This window comes from Passer domesticus, chromosome 5 (genome assembly GCF_036417665.1).
Source record: "Passer domesticus isolate bPasDom1 chromosome 5, bPasDom1.hap1, whole genome shotgun sequence".
Lineage (NCBI taxonomy): Eukaryota > Metazoa > Chordata > Aves > Passeriformes > Passeridae > Passer > Passer domesticus.
In genome coordinates this window covers 52,713,404-52,739,808 of record NC_087478.1, presented here as the reverse complement: position 1 = coordinate 52,739,808, position 26,405 = coordinate 52,713,404, and the positions used below count along the sequence as shown (strand labels likewise).

At 40.3% G+C, this 26,405-nt stretch overlaps 1 protein-coding gene and 1 long non-coding RNA gene across 7 annotated transcripts in view; one reads left to right on the top strand and one right to left on the bottom strand.

Annotated features, from left to right (window-relative positions):
• The window catches only part of LOC135300736 (fatty acyl-CoA reductase 1-like), a 118,747-nt gene that overhangs the window by 60,399 nt on the left and 31,943 nt on the right, over positions 1–26,405 (bottom strand). For all 5 annotated transcript variants that reach the window (XM_064420493.1, XM_064420494.1, XM_064420496.1 and 2 more), the window contains exon 2: positions 1,671–1,896. In XM_064420493.1, coding sequence (XP_064276563.1) covers positions 1,671–1,896 — 226 coding nt within the window. The remainder of the gene's footprint in view (positions 1–1,670; positions 1,897–26,405) is intronic.
• Positions 17,619–20,281, top strand: LOC135300741 (uncharacterized). Of its 2 annotated transcripts, XR_010362504.1 has the most exons (4): positions 17,619–17,706; positions 18,354–18,459; positions 19,642–19,848; positions 20,196–20,281. It is a non-coding gene; the product is annotated as an uncharacterized LOC135300741 (long non-coding RNA). The 2 variants fall into 2 exon arrangements; XR_010362505.1 differs by lacking the exon at positions 18,354–18,459 and having other exon boundaries at positions 17,623–17,706.

Sequence of the window (26,405 nt, the reverse complement as noted above, 5' to 3'; positions counted from 1 at the left end):
AAGCATGCAAACCAGAACAGTAAATGAAAGGGCAGTCTCTAGACTGTGATCAACTAGAAAAGATCTGCAAAAATGTTAAAAGTAATGTTTCCTGCCCTCCTGGTCTGTCGTTAAATTAACATCCAGTGGAATTAACAGTTTCATTTTTAGAAAACAAAATCTCCAAGGGTGTCAACATTTGTACATGAAACCCTTTAAGGAGTAGGGTTTCTGCCTTAGGCAAAGATTTTTGAGTAATTTTAAAATGATCAGCATCAGAAAGACACCTTCTTCCTTAAGAGGACCTGGATGACTTGTGAAAGTTTTTTTCTTCCCAAGGCTGCAGCGGCCTAACTTAGAGCTCTGCCTTCTCCTTTTCTTCATTTGACACACATTGGAGCAGGCTGCCAAAGGTTCAAGTAGAGGTTATCATGTCCTGTTTGCTGTTGGCAAGTCTAAAACTGCTGACACATGCTAGGAAGAAAAATAGGTACATCTAATACAGCTGCAACAATAAAAAAGCTACTAGGGAACCCCACCTAGAGCTAATAATACCTCCAAGCTGTGCTGCCCAACTGAAGAGATAAGCCAGCAGCATTTATACATAAAATGCAAACAGACCTTACCTTGATAAATATCTAGGTTTATCATTTCCTCAAGTGTTTTAAAAAACAAAAGGTAAAAACACAACACACTTGGGATTTTTTCACATTATCCACTGAGATGAAAGCTGGGAGTGGACTTGGCAGTGTGAGGTTAAGAGCTGGACTCAAAGACCTTGAGGGTCTTTTCCAACCTCAATCATTCTATGACAGACTTGCAAAAAGCAACTTAATGTGACTGTTTCCTTTTATATTACTCACAAATTTTCCTGAATATGAAAACAATCTATCCTCTGTTAAAAACATACCAAAACCAAACAATCTCTATTCTTGGGACATATGTAAGATTTTCCTAGCTTAATGCCTCAAAACATTAAAAGCAAAAAAGCATGTTTTCTGCCAGACCTATTTGTCTCAAAGTCACCTATTTTACCTCTAACTTCTGCAGAAGGAGAAGGATTCTTCCAGTCAAGTCTTGTTCAAACTTTTCAACCAATACTCCAAAAAGATATGTTGACATTTCTCAGGTTAATTCCTAGTAATTCCTTGGCTGCTAGGGCCAGATCTGTCCCTTCCTCTCATTTCACATCAGCTATGTACAAATTCACACTAGCATTAGACATGAGCTTGAACTCTGGCATTTATCATAGCTGGAGGAGTGTGAGCAAGTTCACAACCTCACCACTGGCTTCAGATCCAGAGGATCTTGAGAATCTAGAGAGCCTCAGGCCAAGTCAGTGTCTCCTTGTAGATGTTTATATTAAATACAGTAAAGGGCTTTGACACTCTTCTTGCCACTATAGATTTTTTTCACTGGGATGGTAAACTAAACAGGATCAAGACACATGGGTGGAGATCACGCAAAATAGGACGAAAAAAGATTACATTGTAATGCAGTGGCACCCATCAAAATCAGACATGTACAGGTTTGTTCATGTAAAATTCTTTTGGCTCCTTGTTTTAGACACAGTAAAAACACACAGCTGTTACAGCAGAAGTCAGCATTTTGCTCCTCATGAACTGAGCCCTTTGCTTCACCCAACTAAATGGATTTCAGATTAGATTCCAGAATAAACCATATGAACTTACCTTACATTTCAGCATGTTGGCCACTCTCTCTTGCATTGACTGTCCAGCCTTTGGCCTGACAAGAATATAAACTGCTTTCACTTCAGGGCTGGAGCGCAGAAGCTTTTCCACCAGTACTTTGCCCATGAAACCTGTAGCTCCTGTGATAAGTACGGTCTTCCCATTGTAATAAGCTGAGACTGAAGACATGGTGCTTTCTTGTTCTGTCCCTTCCTGAAGCAGGTACCTGAGAAAATTCAGAAATGAAGTTTTAAAAGCTTTTGGGATAACCTTTTTAGTCACCTAGGTCAACTCAAATTAGTTCAGTCAATGGCAATTTTAAAAATTATTTTTTTAAAAAAAAGCTTTATTGTGAAAATAAGCCATAAAAATCTGAGAAGCTTAAAAAAAAAATCAAGCTCAGCCTTATCCTCCACATGACACCACAGCTGCACACAGAGGTCAAACACAGCTCATGCTGTCCAAGGCTCCCAGCAGGAGATGCTCACTGCAGTGCTGACAGTGTTTATCTGCTACTGTGAAGTGGCAGCCATGAAGATATGCAGCTATCCCTACAAGACAAAGGAGAAAAGAAATTTCCTCATAAACACTGCTGTGTTTTCCACTTCAATTCCACTCCGCCTACGGCATTCCTTGTCAGCCATCACTCCTCAACATGCTCAGTCTTTTCCTGTTGCCTTGGCTTGGAATAACACCATGAAGAAAGCTCTTCTTCATGGAACACAGTGCAGTGTCATTGTTCTGCAGAACTGCAATACCACGTGCAGGTCACAACCCTTCACGAGCTGTTATGGCCAGAATTCATCCCAGTTCACTCTAACAAGTGTAGACATGATAGGCTCCCCTATGGAGATCCACTGACATGGACCAGGCTCCCACATGATGTGTCCCAGTTAAATATTTTAATTAGATACAATGGTTTCAGGCCTGAATGTTCCCAGCCATCCTGATTCAAACTCTTAAGTTGATTAAATGCAAACAAAGCTGGACTGAATCCTCTTAGAAAAGCCCTTCTTCCCCTATTAGCCTAACAGAGGCAAAACAACCATCTTTGAAGTGGGGCAGACCACAGCAAGCACAAAACACACGCTGTAAGGAAAAGGGTCATGAAAAACACCAGTAAATGTTTTGAAAAAAGCCTACGGAATTTGAAACAAAAAGAAACAAGAATAGTAGAATGCTGAAAATCACCTATTCAAGAACCAGAATGATGATCTTCAAGCATCCCAGAAAAACTCTTCCAGCAGAAACTACAGATATACAAACTAGGGAGTCGAGCCCAACAAAATATTACTTTTCTTTCCCAGTGCTGCCTGGGACCACAGCACTCAGCATCAAACAAATGAAAATCCCCAAATTTCTTTACCCATGACAAATCATCAGGTGTAGAATCCAGTTTAGAAAGTAGGTCAAGCAGAATAACCTCTCAGGGACACTATTTTACAAACTAATAACTGTGGGTATTCTGGCTCAGTGAATTTGGTTATTAGCCTACTTTCAGATGTCATCAAGATTATAACTTAGATGAATACAGAAGGCTCATTTAGGCCTATTAAAAACCTGTTCTTATTAAAGAGCTGGCCACTTGGGAAGTTAAATCAACACGTTAAAACTACTGGATAATTAACTTATTTATAACAAAATGTCACGTCTTGTTCCGGTTCAGAAAAACTGACTTATACTGGAAGACAGGAACTTGCAGAGCCAAGGAGCATGTGAAAAGTGTGTAGGGCCAGAAGAAAGTTGTAGTTTAGCCAGATGAAGGCAAAAAATCTCAGAAACTTGGCATGACATATGCCCTGCAATATAGAAAAATGAAGGAGAGAAGTCCTTAGTCACTAGAGGTCATACCAATCTCAGTGAACAACAGGAAAAAAGATAAAATATAACAACCACTTCCAGCCACTGGACACTTGCTTTGAATTAGTATCCAGAAGATCATATCTGCATAAACAATGGTACATTTATAGAGTACTTAGCACCACAAACTTGGAGATTACCAGAGGACTTACTCTCCTCCCCACACTTCAGAAGTAAAGAGCATTTCCAATCTGCATCACTAAGAATTGCTGCTTTGCCTTAAGAGTTGTAGAGTACTGCACAAACAACTGTGAAAGGCTTCCACATGTGGACAACAATTTATTATGTTGTTTCATTTGGGTTCCCAGCTTCAGTTATCTAAAAAGAGCTTCATTTGTTATGGCCAGATGTTCAATGCCTGCTAAAATAGTAAAGTAAACAAATCACACTACGTTGAAGTGTCCCTATAATTAACCATGCAGCCATGTCTCACTAAGCATTTCTGACAAGGACTACATGCACATAACTGACAGTTCTTCTCCATCTAGACTGAGACCATTTTGAATGTCCAAGTACAAAAAAACCCCAAAAATTTCAATTGCCAAGCCATTCTTGTATGATGAAAATGGAAGTACCAAACATATCTACTGAAAAAACAAACTTTCAAGGCAATCTGCTGTTACTCTTGATTACTGGCTTATCCTCCTAGGGTTAAAAGAAAAGGGAAGAAAAATCCCATTCTTTCTATTTTCCATAATAAACCAGTCCAAATTAGGCAGCCTAGAGTTAGTAGGGCAAATTTCAGAATTGGATCCAGTTACTTGGCCTCATCCCAAATAAGAAGCCACAAAGAATGAGATGGTGTTTGCCTGTTATGGGAGCAGATTCATGTCTCTTAGCAGTACATTTACTTTTCTATTTCCTAAGTAAACTTCAGAAGAAATTATAAAAATCTTGTACTCATCTGATGCCATGTTAATTATCAGGGAAAAAAAGGTTTGTTTACCTTTTTTTTTGATTTGTTTAATGCACATAAACAAATTCATGTTTTGAGATCATGACACAAAAGCCAGAATGCGGCAATTTGGCATGTTCAGTCAGAGCTCTGAATCTCCACTGGTCAAGCAAATTTAGAGGCTTTTATTACATTTCAGGTTCAAAGGTAGATTCCAGTTTATATTCAGTATTGCTAAGATATTTTCCTTTCAACTTGATATTGAATTTTTTATTTTGTACAACTATTTTTGATTTTTTAAATGTTTTTAAGAGTGTGATTAATTTTTCTCTGTTTTTATTGAATTTACTTGGCCTTTGTAAAGAAAGTACTAAAGAACATATGGAAATTTTAAGGAACCAGAGGATTTCTGAGGTCAAAGGGTGTGACCCAAATAATGCCTGCTAACCTGACCCTTTGGAGGTCTGCTTCAAACCAGGGAGAACTACATGCATGCCTTTTTGACTTTTAAAATTGTAAAACTGTTTCCTGCAGAAGGTTATACTTGGCCTTTCATCTTAAGGAATAAATAGTCAATATTGAGCACTGACTATTTTCCAGTCAATTAAACTACAAGGCATTAAATGCCTGGTACAAGTACTTGAACTATGGTCAGAAGTTGCAGAGAGATGACCCTTAGTGAGGTAAAGAAGGATAAAGACTATTTCATAGGCTGAGGTTTCTGGCTCTTCCACATCTGACTGGAGGTGAGAAAGCCATTGAATTGTGAAGAAAAGCCCATGCAAGAGCTTCCTGAAGCCCAGTTCAAGTGAGCATATACAGGCAACTCAGATGCTTCAGGCACTAACTGGAGCAGGAAAGTAATCTATGATGCCACCTGAATTACTGAGCGCAGCATCTCTGCAGAAGCACAAATCTCTCTGATGCTGACTCATTTCCAGCCAGAGCATGAAAAACCCACGAGCCAGGAATCCCACTGAGCCAGGAATCCCACTGAGCACCTCTGCAGACAGAAGTGCACAAGCTGTTCTGAGGGTACTACTGCTTCTCACAGTCTCCTCCGGATCAAACAGAAAGGACGGGCTACAGTGCTGCGTTACAAAAAAAGCCATGATCTTGTGCCAAAGGACAAGCAAAGGGAAAGGTGGGAATCCTAATCCTACCAACTCAATGCTTCCCTCATGTAAAAGACAACCCTTGTATCCTCAGCTGAATAGCACAGGTGAAGAGCAGGCACGTCTGAGCTGATATTCAACAGAACAACTACTCCACGTTCTCATCTTTCATGCATTTTGGTGACGCCAAATCTGCATCCAGATTGCACTGGTGTGACACAGAGTTGGTTGCTACCAGAGCCAGAGGGATGGGAAGGCAAATGTGGACCCGAACCTCACTGAATGCTGTCACTGCCACTGCCCACAGCAGCCCCATGGCTGCAGGGGGTCAAGGAGGGACAGCAAAAGGGAGGATGGGCAATGGAGGTGGACTGAGGTGAATATTTCAGTATGGTCTGCATCACTGCCCTGTTCAAACAAGACAGCAGCCATTTCAGAAGCTTATCTGTTGAGATATTTTTCTTTTCAACTCAACTGCATAAAATGAAAAAACAGTTAGTTTTGTGCAAGAGCAAAGGACCATATGCTTATAAATGCACATCCAGATTCAAAAATGGTATCTCTGACATCTCCTTGTACTTAGACTAGTTTTGATGAGCTTTTTCTTGCACAACTTTATGCAGGGATGTAATTTCCATAAAGAAGAGGATCAGCCTCTTCAGACGAGTCTTTCAGACATCATATTCAACGTAATGAACCGGCTTCAACCAAAATTACACTTAATGACAAGCAATAGGTTTTGGAAAAAATGCTACAGACAGCAAGAGTCCTTTAAGACAAAATAATTTTTGGCCACTTTCTGAAAATAAATTTTTCATTTTGAGCGAAAATATCCAACCATACATAAGAGAGTTTTCTTTAATCAGGATTCTAGAATAGTTATAATCAACCTGGAACATGCAGAGAAATAAAAATTCCTGTTGCTTCAGAGAACTTGTATAGCTGAGGTCAGAAAAAGCAATGTAAAGTGGTCACAGACTATTTCTGTCTCATCAATTTACTTCCTCAGTCTATTAATTATTCTATGAGTTTTAAATGGATTGAACGCTGGGGATGCCTGAACAATACATCTTCATAAAATTATTCTGTCTTTTACATTTTGTCCCAGCATGTATTACAGAGACTCTCCAAAGTAGGCAAGTAATTATAATACATAAAAGCAACTATTTCCAATACGTGTTTTTTGCCTGCAAGCATTTATTGTTTGTTTAATCAATACACACCACACATGCTCCAAATAGGTGAAATAGTGACTTGTTTTATATCATACTAATTTAACTCCTGGCTCCTCAGTAACAGAAGGAGAAGGTCATTTTGCTCCTTTGATTTCATTTTCTGGGCCAAACTCACAACCATAGAAGTTCCAGTGCAATGACCAATGTTTCAACAAGGATTAATATGAATTAACTTAGATTTGAGCCTTTGGATTTAAAATATTTCCTGCATTTTCAGTAAGAAGCAACAGTGAATCAGAGCAGAAAATGGCAGTAGTTCAACACTGCACACGATTTGTGACAACAGCGCTGCTGACACAAACAAGCAGAAAGTACCAGCAAGGAGGCACTGAAGTTACATAATGCATTTCCAAAGGTCTTTAGGCACAAAAAGATTTGTGTAGCCTGTGAAGTCAGGGAGATTTTACTGGTGACAGAAAACGAAGCAAAGAGGATGATAAAATGGCTGTTCTACAAAAAATTAAAAGTTCCTTACGGTTTGTTGAACTTCCACAGTTATTTAACATCACCTAACAGCAACAACAAAGATAAAACTCCTCTCATTTAGCTACAGAATTAAAAGGAAGGTCATAATCCATCCTTTATACAGGCACTACAGAAGCTAATGCAGCATAAAGAAATAAAACCCTGTGATGCAAAGATGGGCACATTTACAGCCAGACTGAACTCCTGATGATAATCCTCTTTGCAAAAGAGATTTTGCTTCAAGCAATTTACACCAAATATAAATGTTGTTGTTAGAAGCCTGAAGGTTAAATCACTTTTCTCCAGCTAACACATTCCAAATAACTTTTTGTTTGCCAACAGTAGCAATTCAAATCCATAACAGCATCCCCAAGTAGCAACATGCAAGGAGAAATTCATTGCTCCCTGAAACCCTTCATGCCTTGAAAAACCACACTAGTTTCTTAATCAATTTTAATTTATTGCAGTTAAATCTAAAGAGACACGACGTGTGACACCATAATTAAGAGCTGGAGACAACAAGCAGCCTGCACAGCTGGATCCTGCAAACTGCTGAACACTACATGACAGGCAGACAGACACGGAAACCTCTGGGAATTGTAGTTGCTGGGCCAAAGGCCTGCCCCCAGGACAGATGTGGGCAAAAGCTGAAACTTCCAGATTGCTTAAGCATTACCTATACAGCTTCACAGACGATCTGACCCTCCCAAGTAGTACAAAGTATTTGACCACCATGAAGAAACACAGACAAAAAAGAAAACAGAAGGGCCACTGATGCAACACATCGCAGGAGGAGCCTCTTGATTTTTTAGTGAAACCTGTTTAGTCTCACTCAGCCTGTTTTTTCTCCAAGATTAAGGAAAACAGGCCTGCAAACATTTTAGACCTCAGACGAGGCAATGGTGTTGAGGACGTACCTACACGTGTCACGTAGGAGTTTAAAGAACAAATATTTTTCAGTAGCCCAAATATCAATGTGTTCTGCCTCAACCCTATTTAATTATCCACCTGGTAAGAACAGCAGCTACCAGAGACTTCAAAGGTGAAGCTTCTGTAGGCTCCTTTCTGTATCACATAGCCCAGCATATGTATCCACTCTCCCTTTTTTTTTTTTAAGCCATTGAGCAGGTTACAGGATCAAAGCACTGATCAGAACTAGGTTTTTGCTTTGCCTCAGCATAATTAAAGGCAGACATCCTACATCAGAGCTTTTCTGCAGGCAATCTTTCCCTTATTATTTCCCTAATTCACACTTCACAGCCATTTTCCTCTACTGTTTCTCCTAGGATCTCTACAGCCAGCAGTCCTGTCCCAAAACCCCTGCCATACCCACTGCACACCAATCACTCTGCACCCCAGTACTGCACAAGGGAGGTCTCATGAGGTCAGGAGTTAACTCTGGGTGATAACAGGCTTGTCTGGCAAATTAACTTTATTTTAGACATCTCAGCTGATAACTTCTTCGTAGCATCCAGCAGCTAACGTATTAACAAAGATTTTCTGTCCTTTTCCACTGCTCATCCTTGTCCCCCATCAAAAATAACAGCACCAGCATTTATGACATTTGTGATTTTTTTTTCCCCTGAAATGATTATCAAGCATTGGAATAGGTTTTCCAGGGAAGTGGTGGAGTCACCAACCCTGGAGGTATTTAAAGATGTGTAGATGTGGCACTTGGGGACACAGTTAAGTGGTGGACTTGGCAGTGTTAGAAGCACAGAATCACAGAATGGCTTGCGTTGAAAAGGACCTTACAGACCATGTCATTCCAACCCTCTGCCATGGGCAGGTTGTTCAGAGCCCCATCCAACCTGACCTTGGACACTTCCAGGGATCCAGGGGCAGCCACAGCTTCTCTGGCCAACCTGTGCCAGAACCTCACCTGGGAACTGTTCTCTCACAGGGAACAATATCTTGCTAATATCCCATCTAAACCTACTCTCTGTCAGCCCAAGGCCATTTCCCCTTGTCACTATCTACCGACATGAAAAGTCCCCCTCCAGGCTTCTTACAGGCTCCCTTCATGTACAGAAAAGCAGCTTTAAGGTCACTCAGAGCTTTCTCTTCTCCAGGCTGAACAATCCCACTTCTCTCAGCCTTTCCTCACAGTAGAGCTCTTCCATCCCTCTGATCATCTTGGTGCCTGCTCTGGGCTGGCTACAGCAGCTCCCTGTCCTTTGCTGGGCCCAGGGCTGGAGGCAGCTCTGCAGGGGAGGGTCTCACCTGGGCACGGCAGAGGGACAGAATCCCCCCTTCCCGTCCCCTGCTGCCCAAGCTGGGGGCTCAGCCCAGCACAGGGGTGGGGTCACTGCCCACTCGCACACTGCAGAGACACGTTGAGCTCTGCAGCCACCAACACCCTCCAGCCTCTCTCTCCAGTGATCTTTAAGGTCTTTTTCAACCTAAATGATTCTGTGGATGAGCCAGTTTAAGAATACTCACATACAATTTGAAGGTAACCAGCGGCTAAGGAGATTTGGTTGTTTTTTTGTCAAGCCCCACTTTTGGAAAAGTCCAACTAGCACAGCTGCTCTGAAGGACAGCAGCTGCAGGACTGCTACCTCCTCAGCAATTTCCACATTCCAGCACTCCTGGAAAACTATTCCATAATAGTCCCAAACAGGACTGGGTGCCTAAAAACTGCCTATATTTTTGTAATAAATGGAAATGCAGTGGTGATTGACAGCAGCAGTGCAAATACTTATGTGATTACAGAAACCATGTTCTTCACAAAGGCACTGTCATGACATAAAGAAGAACGGTCTTCACTCAAGATTTAGAGTCAACAGCAATATTTATACGAGTATCAATAAACCAGTATCACTGATCATTATCCAGTAAGTAAATTTATGCCATGGAATGATAGAGAGACTGCCTTCCTGAGACTTTTTCAACTGTAACTCCATCCAGTGTTCCTGTCAGGTAAATATCCAAGCACAATGCTCCAAAGTGTTAATGAAATCAATTGAAACTGAATTTCTATGCTTTCATAAGAAAACCTAAAAAAAACCCCAAAACCAACAAACAAACAAACAAACAAACAAAACAAAACAAAACAAAACAAAAAAAAAAAAAAAAAAAAAAAAAAAAAAACCAAAAAAAACCCCTGCAGAAACCAACAAAAGAATAAACTGAGGACAATGTACAGGAATGTGGTCAAAATGATGAACCTCCTAATGACCACGCTTTTAAAAACAAACAATTATCTAAGACATAACCTTTCTATTTTTACAACTTTTTTCTGCACAGCTCTGTCCAGTGGAAGATGTAAATAGAAAATGCAAGCTTTGTACTCTGGTGCAGATTTATCACTATAAATGTGTATTTCTGTTTGTATTAAGCTTCAAAACAAATGCAAAATAATTAATAATTGACTGAATAATACAAGCTGAAAGAAAGCAAGACAGCTGTAGGAATTCAAACACACATACATGTATTTACCATTCCCAGTTTCTGATAGCCACAGAGTCCCCCCATGTTCAGTCTGTCTGGATTCCCGAGAACATAAAGGCTTTCACTGGTGCCTTTTCTTTAGGAATATGTGTGTACTTGTGCAATACATGCATAGAAAACTGTTTTTAGGTTGTAGACAAAAATCTGCCCCCTGCTTTTTTCCTTGAGCCTCATCCATTTTTGGGTCATCAAGACCTCAATGGCAGTGGCTATGGAATACCTCACACTATGAACTTTTAAAAGCTGTAACAGGGCAAAATTCCTTTTCCTCTATCCCTCCATAACATCTGAATTTGTTCATACCTTCCTTATAAGACAGAGGAAACCACTTATCAGCTGAGAAGCTCTTGACATGTTGTAAGGGAAATGTCTTGATGAGTTCAGATAATACAGTAGCTGTGGTGACTGCACTGAGTTTAGCAGTCCTGAAACAGCAAACTAAAATGACATTTCACACCTTAGATCTCAGATCCAAAAGAATGGAAAAAATTACCTGCTGTGTTCAGACACAGATTTAAGCTTAACTAAGTAACTCTAATTATTTTTCTTTCCAACAGGAAGCCAAGCTCAGCAATCTGAGTAGTTTTATATTGAGGTTTCATTAAGAAGTACAGTCTACAACCCTACTCTTGTCTTGGAGTTGAACGACAAAAATGCTTGGAATATTTCCCACCAAGAAGAGTCCTAAAAGGATGACCAGATGAATGTGAGAATCTATACTCTTAATTTCATAGCAAAGCATATATACAGACATATATTTTCAAACCCAAAGATTTAAGATGCCTGTATGCTGGAGTTTTTTTAAATGACCTGAAAGAGAACGTTATCAATGGAAAGACCACAGCTTTGCCTTTTCCCTCATCACTGACTCAAACCTCAGGCTAAATACAAACAAAAAGCTTTTTTTTGTTTGTTTGTTTTTTGGGGTTTTTTTTGTTTGTTTGTTTGCTTTTTGTTTGTTTGTTTTGTTTTCCCCACATTTCTCTCATCTTTCAGGCTTTGAGCACTTGATGGCACCTGGCAAAGTTGCTCTGTCCAGAGCAGAACTGAACCCTTCAGGAGCAAGAAAGGAGCGTGATTGTAGCCTATTTAATTCCAGGAAGTCTACAGGGAATTTTACACTGGTTATTGCACACTGCTAGCTGGCTTATTCTACAGCAAGCTGGGAAATCAGCACCTGTGACCAGCTCTCCAGTATGTGGTTCTGATTCCAGGAATGCCGGAATTGTTGAATTGTTGAAGACAATTCTGGCATTCCTGGAATCAGAACCACAACATACTGACAGATTTGCTGTTGGAGTCCTTGGCACTGGAATAACAAGGCAGCACAAAGTGCAGAGACTAGGGCAGCTCCAGTAGCAGACCTGAGGCAGGTCCAGCCTTGTTGTTGCTTAGTCATGACTCTCACTGTGCAGATATCATGGACTGACAAACACCTTGTTCCCCCTTTGGAAAAGCAAGAAATCACAGTGAGGGGAATCTAGGAAGCTGCTTCCTCCTACAAGAATCCAGAGCTGGAGCATTTGGAAGGGACAATAGAGACATAAAGGGGACATAGTAGGGGGCTTGTGGGCTTCTGGAGAGAGAGTAAGAAAATGGCAGCAGTAAAAAAATTAGACTTTACATGTATAATGTAGAAAAATTAGGAAGTGTACAAGTTCTTAAGATATAAGCCAGTGAGATACAAGGCAGGTCCCAGATTTTGCATATTTCTGCCTCCCATTACACCTCACCACTCTGGGTAGACTTTTCCCACTGCTTTGTCTAACTGTCCCTGTCTGGATGCACTCCCAACCTCTTTAGTCCTTGATCTAGTGCTTCTAGCAAGAGAACCACAGAGTTACAAGCACAGATGATCCCTGCTGCTTCTCCTGAGGATGTGGGATAGCTCAGGGCCAGGGAATGAAAGCTTAAGAAATGACATGTCCAGGAAGACTACTGGTTTCACCTCAGCTCCTTTCAACAGCAAACATTATCCTAAGAGTTTGCAAGTTTTGTTTTTCACTGGGCTCTCAAGCACAGCATGCAGGCCTTCTTCTCTGGAAACTCTGACTTCTCTGTATTCTGACAGGGAATACAGAAGCATCCCAACTAAGCCAGAACCTTCAGTGGCCATATGAAAGCAAGCCAGGTATTAATGGAAAGCTCCAAGGTAGCTGCTAGGATTTCCAGAGTACAGCACTTTGATCAAAGTGGAAAACTGAAGGAAACCCTCTGAGCATGGACAGGGTGAACATGTCTTGGATTCTGTGACTGCAAAATGTGCCTTTAAAAAAGTAAAGAAAAAGAAGTAAAGAAAAGAAAGACACCAGTAAAGAGAGTTTGTAGGACTCTGTTATTAGTATCTGAGTGAGGGTGTTTGGGGAGAACTTTCCATTCAGCTTCTACCAGGAGGAACCTCACAGTGAACTGGGAGTGCTACACCCAGAATTACCCAGAGCAGCTTCAAACTTCAAGTAGTTCTGAGCTCTCTAAACACACAAAGCTGAACTGCTCCTGGGAGATATCCTGGCAATGTGCAACATGGATGAAGTGGAAAAGGAGCTCTTCCAGAAAACAGTTTCCTCAAGACCAAAACCAACAGATGAACAAAATGAAAAACCACCTATAAGGGTATCTTCACATGCTTTGGAAAATTCACCCTTCTCATGGAATTTGCCAAGTGGCCTGCTGTGGATAGCTGGCAACACAGTCTGCTAGCACAGGTGCTGATCAAAGCAGGCTTTGGTCAAGCAGGACATAGTTCACTAGGAAATGGACCCAGAGCCTCTCATTTCTTGGCATCTGACAGCCACTGCCACAATATTTTATGACAGATTTTAAAATTTTTTGACAGATTCTAAAGAAGGTATCAATAAAACACAGAAACCATGGTGTTATTTGCAATTATAAATGTATTAACATTTCTTTTTCTAACCATGAGCTCTTCCCTTATTTGAAACTCAGCTAGGAGTATGAAGAACTCATTCTACTCAGAACATTTTCACAAAATCTTTCACCAGTAACACAGCAATGTTTATCCCTCCCTCCTGCGGCTAAAAATGCTTTTTTAAATGTGGTACTGTATTTGTGCAATCCTTGTGCTATACACCTTAATTAATGATCTCTGAAATAACCCAGAGAAACAATGTAAACATGTATTTTATTACTCCCAATATCAGAAAAACAGACATTTAAGGGGCTGGTAATGAATTAATGATGCAGTGCAAACCAAATAGCTTCTTAGTGTTTTGGAGAGTTGTTTAATTCCTTGAGATTGTTTAGGTCACATTACAGGGATCAGAATCAACATCCATTTCACGAGCCAAAGAGCACAACAGCAAGAAAGACCATATATGCTGTAAGATACATTGATTTCATCAAACTTCTTGGTACAGTACTACAATTTCAACATTATCGACCACATATGTTAATTTTAAGAAGTATTTTGTTGTTGTTCTTGTTTTGATTCTTGGTGGGTTCTGGTTTGCTGTTAGTTTGTTTTTTGTTTTGTTTTTTTTTTTTTGCCATGTGGTTACTCCTCTCACTCAAGAGCAAAAGGACAAAACTGTGGATTCAGGAGGGAAATGATAACTATAGGTGGAAGAAGCCAAACTAGAAGAACAAAATTATATCCTTCCAAATTAGATTTTCTCACGAACTGCAAGGAAAACTTACCTCTCCTTGGTTTCTGTGGAAAACAGGCAGCACAGCCCACAGATTTTTCTGCCCTAAGTTCTCCAAGAAACATAAACATTTACTCTTCAGATAAAGGGAAAAGAGCAGGAAGAAGAAACTGAAGATAATTCCCTGGAGTTAGTGAAAGCTGCATGAAGGAACTTTTCACATCAGCAGCTCTGAATAATGAGGCAGCAGAGAGCTTTGACGCACTGGCAGCCTTTGAAACACACGTCTCCAGAAAGAAGAAACAATAAAATGTCAATAGAAAATGCCTCTTGGCTGGCACACACTGGCACAGTGAAAACTCTTCCTCCTTTTGCACATAAAGGGACCAATTCTTTTCTTCCCCTCTTCTCCAATATTTAGAAGACAAGCTGATGAGAGATGACAAGGCACATTTACAGAAGTTGAAAAAAAAACCAGCACTGAATAAAACATAAGTGCAGCATCAGAAAAGGATGGTCAGACTGTACCAATGTCATCTAATACATTCCCTGTGCACTGAAATTCAAGCAGGGAATCAAAAGAAGAAATTCAATGATGATTTAGTTCTAAACATCTGAGAAAAGTTTAAAGTACTCGAATAATCCTGTTATAATCGGTGCCAGGTTCAAGTTAGTGTACAGGTCTGCCTTAATCACAAACTTCCTTCTCACCCTTAAGAAGCTGTGCATTCAAAATTTCCATGCTCTTATAGAGAATAAAGGTATTTAATTACTTTTTAATATATTTAACAATATCTTAATTATCTGATAAAGAAAAATATCCACAAAGTTTGCTGCTGGCTCCCCCATCCTTCAATCTCATCCTAGCCTGATCTATAAAGTAAAGAACAAATCAAATAAAGAAATCCTTCTTATTTCTAGGGAACCCCCCATAGTCCTAGTAAAATCAACTCAGTTTAAATTTTGAGATGATTTTAAACCTGAAAATGAGGTATGTGTGTGCTGACTTCAGAGGCCTCAGGAAGTAAGTCCAATCCCATGGAACAATCCAAAGTCAATCCCTGCAGCCTGTCTGGTGGCAGTGCCTCTGGAGGGACTAGTATGTGCATGCCCTGAAAACTCACAGGACCACATAAAGCTGGCATATTAGAATAGCTTCATGGACCACAGAGACATACCAAAATAAATATGCCTCCTGATTATTCTCTTTTTTAAGCCCTTTCCATTCTTGCAGGGACAGAAAATTGCTACGTGTTAAAGTGAAGATATTAAAGACCCATCTAAAGGGAACTATTTATCCAAACCATTTGAGAAAAAAATAACTTTCTAGTCAATTTTTCTGAGTAATTTTTTATTTTTCCAAGAAATTATGCTCTCTTTAACTTTTGTATGACCTCATGATCTTGGAGATAAAGCCACAGTCTGAAGATAGAAATATCAAGCACGTGGTATTAGTTCTGAAGCACTAGCTCCGTCACAAGAAGACATGCAAAGCAGGCACATTCTATCTTAAACCTCTCTGTTCTGTGTATTTTAAACTTTGATATTCAGAACAAGCCATGTCTCCCTCTCTTAATTAATTTGTGCCAAACAAAATACAAAAGATCTGCATCTTTAAAAAGTTTTCTTAGATCCCTGGATCTCTGCAATCACAGGATCAATCTGTCCTCAGCCCAAACCCTGGAAATGCTGTGAAAATAAAATTAAGTGACTTGGTGTAGCAACTTCAACTTTTACAACACCCTGCTTCTCTGAACAGCAGCCAAAAGGCTCGTGCTTGTGTCACCAACTGAATTATTGTCCGCATTCTCCAAGCCTTGTGACACTTGCTGGCTATCCCTCATCTTGGATTTCTTCCTGCTAATCTTAGGGCCAGACAAGAGTCCTATTAGGAAGGGCTGACATGAGGTACACACAGATTGTCAGGCTGGAAAGTTGCTGCCAAAATACACAGCTCAGTTGGGCAAGGATGTAACAAGTAGCATGCAACCCCACTAGGTTTGCCACAAGAAAGAAAAAAAGTTTTGTTATTAACAGCCAAAACATACATTGACCTTGACAGAGTAGTCTTTAACACAGGATACTTGGTGCAATACAGAGACATTAACTAAAATCTGCACACAGATTAGGGCTCTCACTCAACTCCATCTCTTAGGAAAGTAGTAGGTGTTAGTACATGGTAGCAGCAACAATATTTTTTCTACAGTTTAATAGCATAAAACAACTTCTCTGTCGTCAAGAGAGCAAAGAAAAAACAAAGCAGGAGAGGTGTTCCACTCTGCTCAAAAATTTAGTCCTTGAAATCTCTGTAGCACAAAATGCTATTTTAGGAACAACGTATTTCCCTCCCCCTCCTCCCTCGCCAGTACCAAACAGCCTGAAACTCAGCATATTTGGCTTCCTGAAAATTTTTCCTGGCTGAGTACTCATAGCCTACAAGATCCTCTGTTAAAATTGTTGCCAATTCTCTTTCTTGACCCCTTTCCAACAGGATGAGAAGAGAAAAAAGGTGGCAGTCAAAGAAACAGTAGAACCCAAGTATGCCTGTTTTATCTGAAAGGTTTTTGAAGCCACAGTAAACAGTGCAACAAGGTGGCCTTAATTCGCACTGGAAGCCAGTGTAGGTTTTGGGAGATTGCCACCACATCCATCGCAGCACAACATCCCTCCTCTTTGATCTTATACTGAACGCATGCCAAGAAATCTGGATTTTAACAACTGAATGGCAGAGATGTCCTGCAAGAAAGACAGTCCTTAATGACCAGAAGGGAAAGAAATCATGTCTGGAAAGGCAGCGTGAGCCTTTTGACAGAAAGAAGTTTAAGCACAGATATAGGAAGGAGATGGTAGGTGATTTGTGCTGGGGGAAAAAAAATCTTGCTTACATGATACTTACTCAGGAATTATTTGACCTACCTGCAATCTCCAAGAAACACAGGATAAAATGGTTGCTGTCAAGACATACAAACTGAGGGGATGAAGAATAAATAAAATAGAGTGATCCCGTCTACCCAGGCTTCAAAGAATATAAAGAGATCGAGTGTAAGGAGTCTGGATGATCCATTTCTTACAAATTAAAGGCAGGGATTTTTGTAGATTTTCAAGCCCTTCAGTAAACCTCAGCATTCAAATTCAAGTTAGAAAGGCACAGTGTTTAGCAGGACAGAAAGAACTTAACATAAGTACTTCACAGAACAAGGAGATAATCTTAGAAACAGTGACATAAGATGAAAACTATTACCTATGACCTAGAAGTCAAATTATGACCTCAAGGAAGAGTAGAAGATAGACACCTTTGCACAGCCAAGCTTCCCAGCTGGCTGTGGGATGTCAGGCTTGCCAGGTGCCAAACACTCTATAAAAGCTATTAGCAGTTCTAATCACCATACCAAGCAGCAATGCCCACAGGTGACAATGAAATTCTTATATAATCTCTACAGTACAGAAGAATTTTCTTATAGAAGGTTGATTCTTCTGGATTTAGACTACCTGTAGTTTAACTCCAAGATAGAGCCTGGGACAATTAATTTATTAAATGTGTACATTCATAAGCCTTAGTTTCAATACTCTTCAGGTCTGACACCAAGCCTAAGACAATCAATGCAGTGTATTCACAGGGGAAACTCATCCCAATCCTCTGCTTCTCTCTTTTATGAAACTCAAAATGCACTATACTTAAACACAGAGGGTTTAGCAGTAGCTTTAAGGTTTTCTATAAATTCTTACCTTTAGCACCTCAGACCATGTTTTTCTTGTCCCTTTAGATGTGTAGGAAGAAATCTTGTGGGATCATGTTGTGCATTAAATACACTGGACTGGTTTATGATGTGGCTTGAGAAAGAGTTGTGTCAGCACTGCTGAGGGCGTTGTGAAGCAGCAGTGGGATGAGAGGCAGGAACAGGAAAGAGCAAGAATTTGCTGGTCCTGTATCATTGCCAAAGCTTTCCCAGAGCGAAATACTGGCCTTCCAGCAGGAACATTTCATGCACCTTTTTTCAGCAAGTACTCTAACGTTACTATTTGACAATTGTAACAGCCTCAGCAACTTTCCCCAGGATTTGCATGATGCCTTGAACAATCTCAGACTATCTCTCCGTCTCCTTATGGAAAAGACCTTGAAGTCCAACTTGAAGTTTTGTCTTCTGAACTGGGAAACTTATGGTAGGAACAGATCCTCTATGGCCACAAAGCAAGAAGGAATAAAAGAAATCCCTGATAGCTACCATCAGCCTAAATCCATCCCTTCTATGAGAGGGTGACAGCTGGTAGTAGGGCAGTGAAGACCAAGGATGACTTGACTGGGAAAATCCCAGCTCAACATTGAAGAGGAGGTCTAATATCACTTACAGGACAAGGATTTAGGAACATGACTCACCTGAAAAAATCAGCTGTCACCAAACTTTATCTGCAAGCGGTTAGTTTAGTCCAGAAAGTCAGCCAAACTCTCAGGTAACATGGGAACATTTATTGCACTGTGTGGGGATCAGCTAGCCCCTCTTTTCTGTTTGCCATGAGGGAGGTACTGGGAGGTTTGCAGTGGAAGCCACTAGTTATTAAGAAATAAAACAGCTCTAAGGACACACGCAATCAAGGCACACCATGTAATCAAGATGCACCACGAAACACGCAAAAAGAATTGCAACATCTATAGACAAGTTGACACTATAGGCCAGGTGAGCTTTTTGTTTGACAGCTATTTCTGGAAGACATCCCACTCTTTTCACAACAGGCTTAGAATTTTTCAGTTTCAGTTGAATTGAAAGGTAAGTCACTTTACCACAGAACAACTCCAGCATAGCTCAGGTTTCAGCCTGTGAGAGCAGAACTACTGTGCACACAATATAATCCATTAAGACAATTTGACACTCCTTTCCTAATGCCTAGGAAAAACAGCCCCTTTACTCCAGAGTTTATTTTATCTTTGCTTTCACTGAAATAGCCTGTTATGATGCTTTCATGTTCTTCTCCACACATCAGAGCAAACAGATCTCAGGCTATAAGTCTTCCCTGTATCCTATCTTAGAGAAAAATCATTCGATTCAGCAAGAAAGGAGAAGAAACCCAAGATAAAAATAAAAATTCCTTTCTCTCCCCATAAAGAATATACTTATCTCAGCTGTATCCAACATATTTTCTTGAAAAGCATTGTAAAATCCGCGTGAAAAAAATGTATGTTTTACTCATGCAACTTGCCCTCCCACTAACAAAGGACAATATTGACACAGTCAAGACATACAAGAAGAGCTTGCTGCTGTTACCGTAAGGACCTTGGATCAAAATCCTAAGCAAAAAGACTGAGCATCTTTTAACCTCCTACTGAAACCAGCCTCCCTTGACTCCCAGGACGTTGTTGTAGGGAGGAAGGTGGAAGAGAAGGGCATGAAACCCCTTGAAAAGAAAGAACAGTGATCTCTACCCTGCGTCTCTGGCCTGTTGGCATCAGTGCAGGGAACCTCCTTGCTCCGAGACCCAGCAAAGGGCCCTTGTTTCCAAGGAGGCTTCCGAGAACTACTGGAATCTGGAAACTACTGCTGGACCACCCAAACACAGGTATGGATTGAGAGACCAACTCTGAGCTTCCTGCACTTCATTATTCCCTACCCACTGAAAACTTCCATTTCCCTTGTAGGAGTCACTTTAGCCCACAGGCCAAAAACTAAACAAGTAACAGTTTGATTATCTTTGTAGCATGACACCTCAAATGAGCTAATTGCGGGGTTTTTTTTCCCTGTTATTGTGACTACTAGGGCAGGTGTTTTAGAGACTCTCAATGAAGAGAGAAATTTATGTGAGCTCCTGTGGAGGCCTTTTCTTCCTGAAAAATTACATAAAGAGCATCCCAATTAAATCCTCTTCCACATTAATAAATATCCTTTTCACAGAAGTATTTGTTGCAGAATAACAGCTGATGGCTGTTGTACAGCCAATGGATGAAGCACACCTGCTGATCTGGAGATTTTCATGGCAAAGATGAATTAAACATGAACTTTATAAAAGGTTGCATAAATGTCCTGCTTTTCTCTCTCATTATAGAACCTATTTGTCATCTCAATAAGCTTCCAGAAACAATGTATTTTACTTTCTCTTTTCTACCCAGAACAGCATATGTGTCATAGTTTGCCTTTGAGAGCACACACCACCTTCCTCCTTTTCTTACACGCAACATGACAACGTTCCCCCTTTGTCACAACCTACAATCCATTATCACTATCAGCTGTGCCTCTTGACAGGCTGTATCTCCCAACAGAGACACCCTCATGCAAAATCATGGCATGTGCTGTTCCTCCACTCTGCCAGTGGCCTCTGCATGCAGAGCAGGAGGTGCACCAGTATCACTCATGAGGGCAAAATGCTTGGTCAGTGACCCCAGCTCAACAGTGATTAGTGCAGAGATCTCTGAATTGCCATTCCCAGGACTCATTCAAAGTGGTGGGGGAAGACAAAATGTCAAAATTGGTCCTTAAAAAAAACCCCACACCATCCTTTTGAAAAACAAGATTTGTCACAACCCTCCATTCCAGCACAGAAATTAGAATTTTTTTTTATTTCTATCCCACATAAATACTGAAGTTAGGAGAATTCCCTGAGGGAAGGAAACAACAACTTTTAAATCAGCTCTGGTTATTCCTCCTCCTCCTCATTTCTTCTCAATCAGAGCTTGCTATGTCTTCTACTATTAAAGTGTTTCTCATTTATCTTTCCCAGTCAAATCTTTTTGCTTAAGCCGTTCTTTAAAAACTCTCAGAGATTTGCTGATTTTATCAGAGCGAGACGAGGCACAGAATTACAGTCCTCCCTCACATGGAAGCATCACAATGCCTTTGCCTAAACACATGAAACTATACTGGGTTCATCTCCATTTCATATTTTGGCAGCTTGGAGGCTTCTCCTGCCTGTTCACCACAGAGTAGCACCTGCCTTTTTCTCAGTCCTCCCTGCTCCTCACCATCATGCCACAAAGGTGGACTTCATTTCATTACCTTCTGTGAATCCTTAATTTCTTTGGACTGCCTGTGTAGAAAGCAAAAATTGTCTTAGGCTACTCATAAAACCCATTCTGTCAGAGTGGGACATCACCAGTTACACAGGCTGGAGAATCTCAGGGCAGGACATGCTTCAGGCACTGCACTCTCCTGGCACTGCACAATCACAGAAGGAAAAGTAGTCAGAACTGCAAAGAGATTAAGGTAGAAGTCTTCACCTTGGAAGTAAAAGAAAACCCCATCCAAGCAAACCTTCACAAGCTTTTTAAAACCACTTCAGGTTTCCTGCAACTTGAAGGCCAAATGAGACTCCATTTTTCAAGCTGCTTTAGATCAACTCCACATGGAAATTTCTATATTTAAAATACAACATTTTAAATGGTATATTTTTATAAGTATGTGAAAGTACTTGAAATAGGTCTCATCTTTCTCATTATCACTCTTTAGTTTTTTCTCCATTTTGCCTTCTCCTTTGCTTTGCTTATGCACTGTGGCAAATCACATCCTATACACCAGTATAATGAAACCTCTGAAAAAATCTGATGAAGTAACACCTAGTTTTACCCACTTAGAGAGGAATAAGTTATTATTTGCAAAAATGCCAAGCGCTGATGCATGGGATGTCAAAAAAACAGTGTTCCATCAGTTAGTTCTTTTTTTTTGCTGCTAAATTACCTAAGTCCTTATTTGGATAGAAATTGTAACTTCAGTAAAGGAAATTATCTTAATTTCTGCTACATCTGTGTAGAAAATATAAATTTGTACGCCTGCACTCTAGACTTCTCAGGTGTCTGTGTCTCATAGGGGAATCTGATGGAGAAAAGTGTTACTCTGGTACAGAAATCTTCCTGTGTGGAGCGTGGCTCTGGTTGGGAAGCATCCAAAGGACCTGAATGAATTTGTTGATGTCATTGGAAGTAAACAATTTGGTATTTTGGGAATGCCATGGAGACTGACAGCAGATCCATGGACAATAAAAGGCGTATGTCAAGACCATCTTCAAGATGGGCAAGGAGAAAAAAACTTGCAAAGGTGGAAGATGAACCATTCTGTATTTCTAGAATTCTGTGTTTTGTATTATCCAATTGTAACCACATTTTATACCATTTTTTCTTCGAAAAAGACAAGGAAGAAGAAAACAAACACATAAAAGGGGAGAGGGGAGCTGAGGTTTAGTTACTTTTCTGGGCTGGCATTCAGTTTTGCTTGCTGTAAATGGTATGCTCCCCTCTGGCAAGTATCTCCAAATACAGGCCTTAAAAATAGCCTTCATTACCACTAATGAAGATGATAAAAAAAATAAAACGCAATACAAATAATCCTGTAGCTTAGGCAAAAACAACTTAGACATTATAGACAGACATAAATACAGATAATTTTTCCATGTAGCTAAATAAAGAACTCTATTCAGAAAGAAATAAAAAATACTTACAAAACCACTGAGTTTCACAGAGTTATGCAACTTCTCTATAGTATTGGGGTTTTTTTTGTTTGGTTTTTTTTTTTGTTTTTTTTTTTTTTTGTGTGTGTATGTTTACTAATCAAACACCTGGATTCTGAGTATGACAATTTCTGGTTTTGAACAATAGATTACCATGGAGCCAATAATTATTTTGGCTTTCCTGAGGTGTTTCAAGTCTCCTGCCTCAACCTGCTCCCCAGGAAACAATTTTTTTTCATTGAGGGAACACTGTCTGCTTAATGACAACCAAAACCAAATACTTTTATCTTTCCCACATTGGGAAAGCCTCCAAATAGCTACTGAATGACTAAAACCAGGGAGTGTCCAAGCCAGGAGACTGATTCAGAAAAAAAGGCTTTGTCTCTGCTTTCTAGAAGCCACAGCCTGTGAGCTGTCCTTTTTACCCTAGGAGCAGATTTTTACACCTTTCTGAAGTGTTCTTTTATCAGAACAAAACCCCCAAACATAGTCTTACTACTCCAGTGGTATTTCCATTAAGGTTTCTGTGAGACTCTGGGATATGCAGCAGCTCTGTTCCATGCACAGCCAAGTGCTCTTCCTGCTGGCTGCTGTTGTCACTCAAGGTCAGTTATGTGCACAGCACAAAAAAAAAAAAAAAAGACAGCAAAAAACAATGGAAAGAGACTCTGACTCTCCTTGTTGGACACACCTCTTTCTGCCCACTAAAAATATGAGGAGCAAGAAGTATTTGCCCTTTACTTTGAGGTAACTTTACTTTGATGCAAGACCAGAGGGACTACATAATACTACTTTACTGTTACTGACACTAGCCCAAAAAAGGGCCAAAAAGTGAAAAGAGTACAAAAAGCAAGAAACAAATGAGCACCTAGAGCAGAGAAATTTTTAGAGATGAATGAGTGTTTCAGATATCATATAAATAAAAGAAAATGTTTAATTGAAGATGTTCTGGTGTGTGAACAAAACAAAAGCAAAAAGGTATTGATCAGGAAGTTGTTTTTTGGGAGGGTGTCTTGAGAAGTTCTTTAAGGGAAAATATTTTCCTGACCACCAAAAGATAAATAAATTTTGTCTTTGTTTTGTTAAAGATTTATTACTTGTCTTCATCACTCTGTGTCTTTCCATGATGCTTGTGCTGCTCTTTTTCTCCTTTTCTGCAGATCTCTTTCCTTCTCCCCTGAGTGCTTTTTCCCTTAGCTCTGACATATTTCACTTTTTAAAGAAATATAGATGATCTGCTGCTTTCCCTAGAGCATTCTCAGAGGCAGCTGTAAAGGCCTTTCAGTGTAATGCTGCTTCCTGGGTCATCTACCTGACCTGGCTTTTTCTACTTTTGTTCATTAAAGTCAAACCAGAAAAGACGTAACATTTAAAAGCCCTGTAAGATGGGAAACCAGCATGGCTAAACTTAGAATTGTTGGATTCTCTGTAGAAGACTGCAGAGAAATGATACCATAACATAGCTGCCTGAATAGCTATGGCAGATTTGAATTAATTTAATTAAAAATGTAATCTTTGTTGCTAAGTGAGTTATTTCATATCACCCTGCAGCTTTTGATTTTTATCCTCTGACTTTCTCACATAAAAGCACAGTTAAGGAATAAGGGAAGGTACGTCCATCTACCTTCAGAACTGTTAAAGGTGCAAGACAGCTGGTAGTATTTATTCCAATATGAACTGCAATAATTAAACTTCATGATAGGGTTTTTGGTTCAAGAATGGCCTCTGGTAGACTAGACCAAACAACGACTGAACTGTATTTCTAGTCATTGCACTCCTTCTGGACAACCTTTCACAAAGTCAAATCCAAAAAACTTTATGGTTTTTACTAACTTCTCCCACATATTACTCTTTTCTAATCTAAGCCATACACAGCTGTTTCCAACTCATGCATCATTGTAAGGTGGAGAAATAGTGCTGTATTTAATTTAAATTTCTTAATCTAACAAAAGAATAAGGAATTTGATCAAAAGAGAAATCACATGGGGAAAAAATGAGCAGAAAAGATCTGCTCTGGTGAATTTCATTCTTCTCTAGTGCTCATTCAGTGTCTTGTAATTCAGGCTGGAATGTGGATGCATCTGGGTTTGGGTGCATTCCCTCTGACGTAATAGGAACGCTGTAAAGCAAGAAACTTCTAACAAACTGTATGCAAAACAATTTTAGTTGCTGCCCAGTTATGAGAAAAACCTAGTTCTTAGCTGCTCAAACAAAGAAACTGAAAACAGCTGTTGGAGTTGCCGAAGATGCTGAGTAATTGTTGAGCGAAGTTGTTATGGCAATTGACAAAATCAGACTGCATCCTGCAGGCTGGAGCTGTGGCAGGGAGGTTTAGGCTGGATATCAGGAAAAGGTTCTTCCCCCAGAGGGTGCTGGGGCACTGAACAGGCTCCCCAGGGAATGGTCACAACCCCAAGGCTGCCAGAGCTCCAGGAGCGTTTGGACAACGCTCAAGGCAGAGGGTGGGATTGTTGGGGTGGCTGTGCAGGGCCAGGAGTTGGACTGGATGGTCCTTGTGGGTCCCTTCCAACTCTGGATCTTCTACAATTCTAAGGTTCTAAGGAGGGATTCCAGAGAAAACTGAAGGAGGAACAAATCTGGAGTGAGAAGCAGAGGAGAAGGCATTGTTGTCAGAGCAGTTTAACACACCAGCTGTGTCCTCCAGGGAGCTGTGAACAGAGTGTGCACAAGGTCACGTGGCAAGAGGAGAGGAAAGGAGAGGGTGGCTATGAGTTCAGCCAGAGCTTGCTGAGGACTAAAAGCAGCTTGTGGGTTAAGGGAGGACAAGTAAAGGCACTGACCTCTGAGGAGCCTTCAGAAAAGAAAAGCCATTTTCTGTGCACTTGAAATACTGATTTTCTAATTGTACCAGTATAACCTGTTAAAGAGCCTGTCCTGCGAAGTTAATAACCTCAAAGGATATCATTAAGCACCCCGCTTCTAAGCATGCTAGATCACTCTAGAGGCAGGAAAATGGAACAGGGTGATAGCATGACTCATGACTTTCCACTATTAGGTATGACAATTCTGTAGCTCTTGTAAAGGCTGAGACTCATGCAACCTCCTTCTTCCAAATCCAAAACTGAAACAGCCAAAATTGCCAGTGCAGCTGTACACTGTGTGAACTGGTTTATCCATTCTTCCCCCAAAACCATAGTTAGTTTAGACAGGTAACAACAGAAATCACTGTTAAAGTGCAACCTACACTTCATCATCATCTGAAACAGGACTTCCTCACCTGTTCTGGTTAATGTGCCACAGACAGAACTATGCTTCAAGCCATCTTTAAAAAAGCCTTACCTGCAGCTCTTCCTACCCAAAGAGGCTCTTGGTACTCCCAGAGAGCTGGTACACAAACAGACTGCATCTAACTTAAGAGCAGCAAAATAAAAATCTGTATATCTTAATAATAATATTACATCAGAATGATGTTTCCTTCAAATCACTCACACGACATCAAATCTGTTCTTAGGCTGCCTCCCTCTTCAGTGAGGGATGATGGGATGAATCTGGCTGAGTGTTGGGAAGGGAAGCTTGCTGTACAGAATTAAGCACTGATACTGCATTAAGTCCATGGAGTGGGCAGGCAGCATGGAAGGGTGAGGAACACAGGATACATGCTGGGGAGACACATAACAGACAGAAAGTGGTTAACAGGATTCACCTGGAAACTAGATTAATTA